The 12,274-nt window shown below is 51.1% G+C and overlaps 1 protein-coding gene across 6 annotated transcripts in view; it reads right to left on the reverse strand.

Moving 5' to 3' along the window:
- CTIF (cap binding complex dependent translation initiation factor) overlaps positions 1 to 12,274 on the reverse strand; it is a 336,159-nt gene that overhangs the window by 146,789 nt on the left and 177,096 nt on the right. For all 6 annotated transcript variants that reach the window (XR_002730748.1, XM_023207585.1, XM_023207584.1 and 3 more), the window contains one exon: positions 4,617 to 4,693. Coding sequence is in view for 5 of the 6 variants with exons in the window: in XM_023207585.1 (XP_023063353.1) it covers positions 4,617 to 4,693 (77 nt within the window). In the remaining variant the exon portion in view is untranslated. The remainder of the gene's footprint in view (positions 1 to 4,616; positions 4,694 to 12,274) is intronic.

Below are 12,274 nucleotides of genomic sequence, written 5' to 3' on the forward strand. Positions count from 1 at the left end.
ATTAATTTGTAGAACGGCTCTCTTGTCTCCCTGGCCGCACAGGCACGGTGCGATGGACCACTAATGCCTCCATTAGCCATCTCCGCTGATGGTTAAGAGGCCAGGCTTTGGAGCCTGCAGGGTCTACTGACATTGCTGACAGTCGGGCGGGATCATCTGGAGCCTGCAGGCTCCGAAGGGCTTTTCCCTTCTATGTAGTTCAGTTGGGGGTAGTGGCTGCTGTAAGCACCACCCGCCTGGCTCTGTTTCTAGGGAGCCATGTGGGGGCGACTTCTGGGGACGTGGGGAATCCCTGGCTCCAGAGCCTGCTTAGCTGCAGAGGAGCACTTAGAGGACTCCAAGCCAGAGTCATGGTCAATTGCAGGACAGAGGCAGCAAGTGCCGCTCCTCTCATCCCAACACCCTCACATCTCCCAAATCCTCCTGGAAGTCTCACTAGTAGTTCAAGCCCCACCTCCTCCATGAAGCATTCTGGAGCATCTCCCAGGATGGCTGCTTTCTCTAAGCCTCCTCCCTGTTAACACGTGGATGCCTGACAGTCATGCACCGCATTCTGGTTGCTTCTGGAGTCAAGGCTCCATTGTGCAAACTACAGCTCAGGCCCCGGAGAACAGGGGCCACACCCTGTACTTCCAGTGTTCTCGGGAGCACAGCATATGGCACAGGGTACAGCCCAACCAATCCCAGTAGGAGAACTGAACAGTGCTTCACTGAGGTATCTGATGCGATATGCTGCCCAGATCCCCTTCAGGAGCGGGGCACTGCCACCCGGCTGCTAGAAGTGCTGTGCAGACAGCCCTCAGCTGCCAGCCCCTAAGGCAACTGCTCTGGGCAAAGAGTGCAGCCCTACCCAAGGTCACGCTCCCTTCCTTGGCCAGTCCCCGCCTGATGACCAACAGACATGGGGGTATCAAGGCCTGCCCCCTTACCCCATCTTGGGACAGCTCTTAAAGAGTCACCCCAACTTCAAAACCTTCCCTACAGGCTCAGAACTCTCTAAGACTGCACTGCAGCCCAACTTCTCTCTGCCAATACCGCTTCTTCTTTTGATCTTCTGCCAGTATTGATACCAAGGGCATTCCTTTAAAAGCGGCTGCTGATAATCACTGTCCCAGAGCCTGCTTCCCAGGGAGCTCAGGCTACAACATCCATTCATTGCCTTAATGTGTTCATCTCTTAAACGCAGCCAGGGTGTGGTGGGGAGAGAAAATATCCTCCCCAGCGGTGAGGGACCTCACTCAGGGTCAACTTGGGCAGTGCGCCAGGTCTCTGGCCCTCTAGGGAGTTTGCTCTTCTGGTCTGTGTGCTCTGGGCAGAAAGCTCTGAGGGGAGGGGGACGAACCTTAGCAGCCCTCGTTTCAAGCAACAGGCCTCCAACTTGTGTGGGGCCAGAGCATCGGAAGGCATGCTGCTCTTTGAGGAACGCATGGAACACTCATTTAGCACATTTGTGTCACAAAATGCATAATTTTATCTGAAATCAGCAAATGTCTTTTCTTAGCTTCCAAAAACAAACAAGTGGTTACTAGTTGTTCAAATGTCAAGAACATTCTTAAGGAGGAAACCTTTGAACTATACATGAGCTTAATTTTTTTTTTTTTTTTTTTTGCAAAATGGAAAAAAGACATCCACAACTTACTAGACGCAACCCATGGCATCAGGAGCAGAGTCAGCTGGAACTGGGAAAGGACACAGACTTCGATGAAGACTAGGATTCTAGGTCCCAGTTTGAAAATCCCTGCTCCAGGCTGTGGGAAATTGCACACTCCCAGCTTCAGCAACATGCCCAGGCTGCCTGGAGTTTGCAGCTGTCAGACACCAACTCCAGCCACTTTGCAGGAAGATGGAAAGCCACAGACTCCTCTCTATTCCAAGAAGAGGAACCGAGCCACCAGGGGGATATAGCTGGTCCCTTCCTTTCACGTGTCGGGGGGAGATCAGAGGCATGGCACAGATGCTGGCTGTGCCCTTTGGCCACCAAATCTGATTCTGGTCACTTCTCCCTTTGCCGCCATGCATACCCAGGAAATGCAAGCCCCTCCCAGTGTGGTTTAAGCCCAGAATACTAGGAAGGTGAACCTGCTGCACACAAGTATGGACTTCCAAGGTCAAACATGTCGGTTTGACACTTAGCAAGGCTACTACTATGGGTCATTAGCTGGGAAGGTTAGGGGTCAATCTGGTAACATTCTGCAGCTGCTCTTTGAATGTCAGAATCCCATGATTTCCCAAAATGGACTCAGGAGATCCCTGCTTGTAGACAAAAAGATCCTTAAATTATATGGCTGCCTGCTCTTCTGAAAGTCCCCATCAGCTGGGAACTCCAGGACAGCTCCAGGCTGTGAGTGAGTAATGGATTCTACTGCATCCAGAAGGGGAATTCGAGTGGGGCGCCCCGGCCAGCACACGCTCCGTGTTCAGGCATGGCTGCTGCTCTGACTTGCATAGTCTTGCCCCAAACGGTCAAGATGTTTGCTCCATCAGTCTGTCTTTGGTCCAACTGAAAACTCTGTTCTTCCATCCAAGCTGACTTCCTCTAGTCTGGGTCCCTGTGGACATGGAGGCAGCGGCCCCTCATGTCTCCATATAAATCTTTCATGAGTTTCACGGCACGATGTTCCTTCCCTCCGGCCTCCTCTTCCCTGGCCCCAGCCCTCCAGCACTCCTCACAGGACATACATTCCACCCCTTTAATCATCTTTATTGCCTCACTTTGGACCCTGGCCTGTCCACATCCTTTGGGAGGTGTGCTGACCTAACCCGGGCATTGGTGAATGTGAGTGCGGCTCAGCGGAAGCTCGGCTTCCCAGCCGTTGCATGCCACGCTCCTCTTCCTACATCCCTGGGTCACGCTGCTGCTTTCCGGAGGCCTGCCACTGTCCCGGGTCTTCCTGCTGAGGGAGGTGACCTGGCCCAGAAATGGACATGCAGGCTGACTTGGATGCCGGGCGGCAGCCTGCCATTGCCTGGGCGTGGAGAGGTGGGGCCGAGGGTGACCTCTCATCAGGAAGCTCGGGGACTCTCCACACCTCCCAGACACACACTCTGGGTCTTCCCTGCCATCAGAGACTACAGAGTCAAGGGCAGAGGACATAAAGCCTTTGTTCTCACCGACATCTCCAAGGCCCCTGTGAACCCTATTCCTTCTTGAGGGGTGCTGCCTCCTCCTTCCCTCTACCAGGAACCCAGAAACCAGGAATTTGCCTCTGTGATGCTGCACGGCAAAAAGGCAGCACACACGATGCAATAAACTGTACTCTGGTCAAGGCAGGAACAGGACTGGGTCCACCTCTCCCTGTTCAGTGTTCCTTTTTGATGCCTGGTGCCTCTACAGAAAGTGTCTGGTGGTTCTGATTTCTAAGCCAGGACCCTGCCTTCTTCCCAAGATACTTATACTTTTGCCATCCTCTGTGAATGTGTTCAGATCCACTTAACCTATCAGTGGATGACAAGGCAGTCTGGGTACCCAGGCCTACATCCACCCCGAGAGTTGCAGTCACCACCTAACAATCCCTACTCAGGGAGTGCATGCGTAGGGAAGGATCAGAGACCCTGGTCTCAGCCTAAGGAGGTGGCTAGCCAGCCTGAGTACAGGCAATCCTAGGGATCTGAGCAAGGCATGTCCACCGGCTGTTTCTTGGCCCTTGGAGAACATTCTTTGTTCATTAAAGGTAGAACCAAAAGCTGTCATCTTTATCTAAGAATACATTCCCTATAGAGGAACACCTCATTTTAATTCCTCAGGCATAAGCCTTTTTGTTCATTCTTTTTTTGGTATTTCCATCCAGAAATAATTTATGCATGTTCAAGCAAAAAATATACTCTAACTCCCCCTTTTGCATAAATGGGCACACATAAGAAACATTGCTCTGCACCTGAAGTTTTTCACTTAAAATATATCTTGAAGCTCTCCCCTTATAAGAAAGCCTTTTTGAAAATAAATGCACACATTCTCAGGATGCTCAATTTCAGCTGCATGTTCCTATCCCGGGCTACCTCATTGCCCCTTTCCTGGCCCCATTGTTACCCAGGACTCTGAGCTCCACAGGAGATCCCAGTTTCTGCCTTAGTTTAAGTGGGTTCCCCCAGGAATTTGGGAGCAGTAGCATGTGCCATTGCTGACCTCTGTGTTGCCTGTGACAGCAGAGCCAGCACGCAGGAGGGACAACTCCCAGTGACCAGGGGGGAGGAAAACAGATACTCTTGTACTTGTGAGCTCCAGGAGCCTCCTGGAGGCCATGTCTCAAAACACACAGCCAGCTAGTCCTATTTTTTGAGGACCACTATTGTTGCTTTGAGGTCAGTGGAAAGAGCATTTTTCCTCCCGAATTGCAAAGCCTGGGCACTGCCTGACCCCCAGGAAGAGGCAGTGGTGATGGTGGGCTCTCGGTCAAACGCCTGAAGGGAGCCAACCCCTAGGCCAACGAGAGAAGCGGAGCTGCCACTCTGCCCATGGGGGAATCCCCAACCAGTAGCCAACCCACGATGCCACCAACCCCGTCTCATCAGGACCAGCTGGTGACTGGGAAAAGCAAAATGCAGGCCAAAGCTAATGTTGCTACAGATGACAGAAGCAGGAAAGGAAAACCCAAAGCTCATGACGAAGTCTCTCCTACCTTCGATCATTTCTCCTCCTGCGGAACAGCTTCTTGGTGTGTGCGATCTCCACTTCGTGGGGCATCGGGTGGTAGCCCTGTGTCATGCGGGGAGGAAGGGGATCATTAGTAACTCCCGAAAGAGAGCAAAGCACCTCTGGGACTGCACTAAGTACACCAGCATCTAACACAGAAAGACATCAAGAGTTTGGAGAGACTAGATTCTGACCACCAAATCCAGACTGAAAAAGGAAAAACAGTAGTCACCGAACTTCCTACCAGGCAATGATGCTGGAATTACAGAATCAAAGAACAGTAGGGACAATGAGGACCTTAGAATCCAATATGTCCAAGTCCTTGAATTACAGATGAGACATTCAAATCTGGAAAGATGAACAAGCTGGTTCAAGGTTTTGCAGAGAATGAGCAGCAGAGCTGGGGCCAGGTTCTGCAGCTCACTGGCTGTGCATCCCAGGGCAAGTTACTTCTCTAAGCACAAGTTCCATAACAAAATGGGAACGTTAACCTTCTTCTCTGGGCTGCTAGAGGACCAAGGAGGTGAAACCTGAAAACCCTAAGCCCTGTGAAGAGGCAATTTGTCTCCTAAACCTAGTCCAGGCACCCCCAGTGAAATTTTTACCCAAGATCTTCTTTCCCTATATAGTCTAGGGAGTATTTAGGAAAACATGAAAATAGCTAGATTACTTTTTCAACATTATTATTTATTATTATTATTATTATTAGAGACAGGGTCTTGCTGTGTCACCCAGGCTGGAGCACTGTGGTGCAAACATGGCTCACTGCAGCCTTGACCTCCTGAGCTCAAGCAATTCTCCTGCCTCAGCAGCCTCCCATGTAGCCAGTTAGCATCATCACACCTGGTTCATTTTTTGATTTTTTGTAGAGATGGGGTCTCACTTTGTTGCCCAGGCTTCTTTTTCAACTTTAAAGGAGGAACTGGGGAAAATTCTAAGGACAGTATTTTGTGTATTGTCACCATGACAGCAACTATTTATATATCTACATCAAGGTTGGAGAGAGGCCCTTGACTTGCAACCCAGGGCCGACCCTGCAAATGCAGAATCACAGGCAGAGCTATTGGTACAACCTGGGTTGATGGCCAGCTCTGCTCTTCCTACCTTTTCCCATCTCTCCTCCAACAGAAAAGTGTGTTCTGGTGTGGACATGACAGAGAACACCACCATGCACTACCATTCCATTATGAGCAGCCTGGGGTGGAGTAGGGGGTACCTAGACTTGGAGTCAAGTGGGAGAGAGTGGACTGGCTTCGACCTGGGACACCTGGGTACAAGCCTGGATGCAGAGTCTGCAGCCTGAGGGTGATCCCTACCCACCTGCAGGGACCTGCGCATGCGCTGGATGAGGGGCAACCACAGGGTCCAGGCTGCTGGACAGCGGTCAGAGGGGGTCCATTTTTGCCCACTCCCCACCTTACAGGCAGGGAGCCCAAGGCCCAGAGTGGCCACACAGTGAGTTAGAGATTGCAGTCCTGTGGGTCGCACCCTGTGGTGGGGCACATGCAGCCCTCTGGATTCAGCCTCCATAAAGGAGGGTCTCACTGTTTTGCCTTCACAGGGCTCAGCCCCCAAGCTCGTGGTTGAAACTGACCACCCTGGCTGTGCTGGGACTGGCCAGTTCTGGGGAGCTTCCCAGAGAGGTAATGGGAGAACAACAGACTCAGGAGGACACAGGGACCTTGGAGTTATGGCCACTTGACCTGGACTGGATTGAGTGCAGGGAGGGAGTGACACATTTCAAAATATATTTTAATAACAATCCTTTCCTCTCACCCCTGTCTCTCTTGCCTCCAACAATCTAGCCAAGAAAGCATGAATGAATTCCGGGCTCCAGGCAGCCACAATGGGCCTCTGGGGCCTTAGGATGTGCTTTGTTTAATGGTTTTCTCAAAGGATATTATTTGTTTTCTTTAATACAAAACACAAATAAGGAAAAACACCAAGTCTTCCCCTCTCGTTTCCCCTCTCCCACCCTGACTAGGCTGTGGGCTGGCCCCCTTCCCTCCTTCCCTCCCTCCCTGCCTCTCCAGGTCACTTCAGGAACATGCTGGGTGTGCCCCAGGGAGACAATGGACAGGAAGCCGAGGCTCCCCGCTCCGGCGGCGGGGACTGGGATCTCTGCTCTGATGCCGGGCAGAGGGAACTGGCCATAGCCCCTAGTGTAACACAAGCCTAGGGGGTGCCAGCCTCCTCGGTCTGGGCCTCCAACCCTGGGCTCTAATCCACTTCCTGGTCTCCTTACCTGCACACAGGCAGCAGCCATGGGGAGCTAACCCTGTCCCAAGACTCTGTGTGGCTCAATGGGCCACACCAGGCCACTCAGGCCTTCTCATGAAGCCACTGATATGTCCCCTGTGTCTACCCATCCATCCATCCCAGAACAACTCATATACATGTAGTATATGTGTATAAACCATGACACTGGTTAGAGGCCTGTGCTCTAGAGTTAGACTGTGAATGTCAGATCCTGGCTCTTCCTCTTGATGGCTGTGTGACTGAGATGACCTAACCTCTATGTGCCTCAGTTTCCATATCTGTAAAAGATATGGAGAGAATAGCATCAGGCTGCTAGAATCCTTGTGAGGATTAAATGAGTTCAGAAACATGTAAAGAACATAGGATAATGCCTGATACATAGTAAGCCTCATTGTCATTATCACTGTCATCGATGCCATCATCATCATCATTGTCATCATCATCATCATCGTTATCTTTCCTGTGATCCTGACACTCTGCTCAGGGCTGAGTGTGCCAGGACAAACAAGGCAGCACAGGCACCTGCCCTCATGGAGCCCCCAGCCTTGGAAAAAAGTCCAGCAAGAGGTGATTTGCAGGGAGGGAGGGCATGGGAAGCTCAGGCCATGGAAGGAAAAGAGAATCTGCACAGTGCTGGTGGTCCAGGGTGGTGTGCTGGGGGAGGTTCTATTTTACGCTCTTTTTGGCCTGAGGCTGGCAGACTATAGTGAGGCAAAAAATCAGTGGAACAAAGTGACAGAGGTGACAGAACAAAGCCTTGCACCCTCCGAGGTCCTCCCTCTCCAGGAACAATCCAGGCCAGGGCTATAGAGGGCTGGTCCTACCTACAAGGCCACGTGGAGCCTCAGCCTCAATGTGGCATCTAGGTGAATAAATGAATGAACCTTGCTGCCTTCCCTGGGGCCTTTTACATAGAACTTCTGGCACTGGGAACCTCCTCCTGCATGCAATGGGGGGCACTGTGTTGACACAAGCTCCATTGAGAACCCCTCAAAATCAGCCACCTTGTTTTTCTAACTCAAGATGGTATCTGGTACCAAGAGACACATACAACTCAGGGTACTGCCTACACTCCTTCCAAAACAAGAACACTTAGGTGTTAACAGGCGGCAAGTGTGAGGCCAGCAGAAGAAAGGAGAAAGTCTGTACTAAGCCATACATCTGTCACCAGATGTGCAGCTCACGCAGGTTGGCAGAGCTTCTTTAAAGTCATTGGTGAGAGGTAAGGTAATATGTGAATGGTCTTGGCAGCACTGTTCATAAGAGTCAAAACATGGCAACAACCTAGTGCCTATCCACTGATGACTGGATAAATTGTGGTACATCTATACAATGGAATATTATATGGCCATAAAGGGGAAGGAGGTTCTGAGCCACACTACAACATGAATGAACCTGAAAACATCAGTTCAGGGAAAGAAGCTAGTTACAAAGGACCACAGAGTATATGATTTCAGTTTTTAAGAAACGTCCAGAACAAGCATATCTGCAGAGATGGAAAGTAGATTAGTGGTTGCCAGGGACTGGGAAGAGGGAGAATGAAGAATGTCTGCTAATGGATGCTGCGTTTCTTTTGGGGTGATAACAACGTTCCAGAATTAGACAGTAGTGATGGTTGCACAACCTCGTGAACACACTAAAAACCACTAAGATGGATACTGTGAAAGGGTGAGGATCATGGTATGTAAATTATACCTCAATTAAAAAGGTGAAAAATATCTGGGGGCAGTATATTCCAGGTAGAGGGAATGGCATGTGTTCAGAGGAAGAAAAAAAGGAGAATGAGGAAGAGGAGAAGGAGGAAGAGGAAGAAAGAAAAGAGAAGGAAGAGGAGGAGAAGGGAAAGAAGAAGAGGAGGACAAGGAAAAGAAGGAAGAGGAGAAGAAGAGAAGATCAGTCCAAATGAAAAGTGGCCCCCACCATTTAATCTCAAAGAAACAGCTGCCCTAAAACATTATCTGTTAAGATAGGGCTGGAAAAGGTGGCATGTCCAAGACAAGTGGCACCCAATGACAGGAAGGTCCAGTCCAATATGTTTCTGAAATCTGGAAAAAGTATAAGTTGTTGCTTCTGGTGGCCTGGTCAGGGGAGATAATATTCTGACTTTAGACCAAAGACCCCCTCCTTGCTTTTTAGAAAGGATAGATCTCTTGAGTGGTAAATGGGAAATGTATCCTTTAAAAGCACATACAGTGGTCTTTGCTTTAATTCTTTGCTCAACAAATCCTTCTACTATGTGCTTTGAAAGGGCCCCATGTAGACATCAGTCCAGGTGTGAGTCTCCCCTCCAGCCTCTGCACTCCCCACAAGAGAGAACCAGCCCTTGGGGTTCCCAGCTGGCTTTTTGTGTGTCTGGTCTACCTGAGTCAGATGAGCCTCTGTGGCACACAGGAACTATCAGGCCCTGCCTGCTTTTCCCCAACCTCTCTGCATGAGAACCATTCTCCCCTGAGCTCTGAGACCTGGCTGCAGTTCCCCGTCTAACATCTGACCACTTCCGGTAACTAAATGGGCCTGAGAGACAAGTAGATTATATAAACCAAGCCTCTCCAGGGAGGGAGGGAAGCTAATACTCCTTCCACACGCAGTGCCGGCAGAGTACACGTGGAACACACACGCGCACACACACTCCTGTCCTGAGGTCAGTGCTTGTGGAAGACATGACACTGAGGGGTGGCATGTTATTGCTGGTTGCAAAAACATGTTATGTAAAATCAGCCCATTCCAGGGCAGGCTGAGGCTGGTATCTCACAACCCAGTGTGGTGGGTATTTCCGAGGGATTAAGGGCAGGCCCAGCAGAGCTCTGGTCCCAGAACATGAGCCTCAGACAGTTATTAATCCTAGCTGGGAGTGCAAGGGCCTTGCCATGTGATGACAGCCATAAAAACATAATAATTCTTGAACCTGGGGGTGAGGGGATGGGAAGGGAGGGCAAAACAAACAGTGAGCAGAAAGCATGTGTGCCGGGCGGCTCTGTGACCAGCTGACACTGTGATAGGAGCGATACACCTTCCCTAGACAACAGACTCCCAGCCACCCACCCATCCATGCCTCCATCCCCCATCCCTCCATGCACCTGCAATCTCATAAATATTGTTGTTTCAGGCACTGTGGATACAATACTGAAATAGAAAGGCAATTTGCTTGTTCTTACAAAGCACACTTTCTAATGAAAGGAGAGAGGCAACAAAGTATATCATATGATAAAGAACTATGTTTTGCTATGGAGCAAAACACAACAGGGCAAGGGGATGAGAGAGGCAGTGGTGGAGGGGTCAGGGAAGACCTCTCTGTTCAGGTAACACTTGACATCCATCTACCTACCCATGTCCCCATCCATCCACCCTTGGCTCTCTCTCACTCGACAAATGCAGAAGGCCCGCCATGCAGCAGTACATCGGACGGAGAACAACATGAGAATAAGAACCTGTCCCAGGCCTAGGGGAGCTCGAGGGAACACAAACGAGGAAGCTGATAACGTGCCATGTGCGATAGCTGAAGTTGAACGGGCACCTCTGGCAGCCCAGAGGAAGGACTGAGGACTTCTTGGGAGAAGGGTCAGGGAAGGCTCTGCCAAGTGGGTGATAGTTGAGCGGAGCCCTAAGGCATTCAACGGGGGCACAAGACAGGAGAAGAGGGCACGCCACAACCTCAATCTGGCAGGCCAATGGCAGCAGCGTCATGGGCTGAGTGCCGGGAGATGGGCTGGGCTCTGGGCAGAGGTGAAGCCCTGGCGTTCTGAGGGCCGTTGCTGGCGCTCCTGACCACAGTGCCTGGCATGACTCCATCTGTAAAGTCCTCCTCACCCTCCGCAGGAGGTAGAATTGTGTTCCCCAAAAAGACTGGTTGGAGTCCTAATCCCGTGTACCTGTGAATGTGACTTTATTTGAAAATAGGATCTTTGCAGATATAATCAAGTTATGATGAAGTAAGTCCTATGGGATTTGGTGCGGTCTTAAATCCAATGATGGGTGTCCTTATAGGAAGAAGGAAATTTGAACACAGGGAGATGAGGAGACACAGAGGGAAGAAGGCCATGTGAAGATGGAGGCAGTGTTTAGAGCGAGGCAGACACAAGCCCAGGAGCGCCGAGGATTGCTGGCAGCCACGGGAAGCAGGGAAGAAGTGCAGAAGGCTCCTCCCCTAGAGCCTCAGAAGAAGGCACGTGGCCCGGCCAACGCCTCCAGACTGTGAGACGATGCACTGCTGTTGCCGTCAGCAATTGGTCAGGCTGTGCCCGTGGACATCCCCATTACCTGTGCTTCCCTGGAGACCACAGTGGAGTTACCAATTGTCCAGCACAGCCCGATTCCTTCAGAGGCTGGAAAAGGCTCTTGTCTCCACCACCGCCTGCCAGGCGAGGTGGCTGGCATGCACTCAGGGGCCTCTGGTGTAAAAGTTGTTGTCTCTAGCCAGTTCTCATACGGGGCCGAGATGTGCCCACCCTGAGGGGCCTGTGCCTGTCTCCCATGCTTCCTCCTTCCCCAGCCAAGGGTCCTCTGGGTGATATCATAGGTTAGAGTGTGACCTCCAAATTCTTATGCTGAAGTCTTAACCCCTGGTTCCTCTGAGTGGCCTGATGGGGAAAGAGGGCTACTGCAGATGGAATTAAGTTAGGATGAGGACACACTGGAGTGTGCATGTGTGGGGCCCCGGTCCAATATGACTCATGTCCTTGTAAAAACAAGGCCGCGTGAGGAGGGGGGAGACACTGCAAGAAGCTGAGGGGCCTTTAGAAGCTGGAAGGAAGCAATGGTCCTTCCGTAGCATCTTAGGGTGGGTGTGGCCCTGCCGACACCTTGATGTTGGAATTCTGCTTCCAGAACAGTGAGGCAAGAAGTTTCCATTCTAAGCCACCCAGTTTGTGGTCCTTCGTTATGGCGGCCCCGGGAAACTAACTCAGGTGGAGCAGTGGGCAAAATTACCCAGGCTGGGAAAGGATATTTTTCCGAGTCTATTTCCTTTGCCAAAATTTGAATTTGAATTTGAGATTTGAATGTGTATATGTTGAAAGCTCACCAGGTAATTCCACTGTATTTCCAGCCCATTTTTATGGAACAGAAAGAGAAAGCTTAGTGAGGTCAAAGAAGTTGCCCACAGGGGCCCGACCAGTTAGCAGGAAGCCTGTGTCTTCCATCTCCAAGGCACACGGTCCCAATGGCGATGTCACAAGGCCTACAGTACCAGGGCAGAGATGGGAGGCCAACCCCCTGGGAGCATCAGAGAGCTCTCTCCCCTCCACCATAGACCCCGTGGTGCTCAGCCATGCCCCCAGGCCTCTAGAAGCGAGGGGGAGGGGACAAGAGCCATCCCTCCCTGTCCAGCCTCATTTCTGTACTCAGGGACAGGCAGTCCCTCCCAGTGACCACTATGCTTCCCCCCAG

Source organism: Piliocolobus tephrosceles, chromosome 18 (genome assembly GCF_002776525.5).
Source record: "Piliocolobus tephrosceles isolate RC106 chromosome 18, ASM277652v3, whole genome shotgun sequence".
Classification (NCBI taxonomy): Eukaryota; Metazoa; Chordata; class Mammalia; order Primates; family Cercopithecidae; genus Piliocolobus; species Piliocolobus tephrosceles.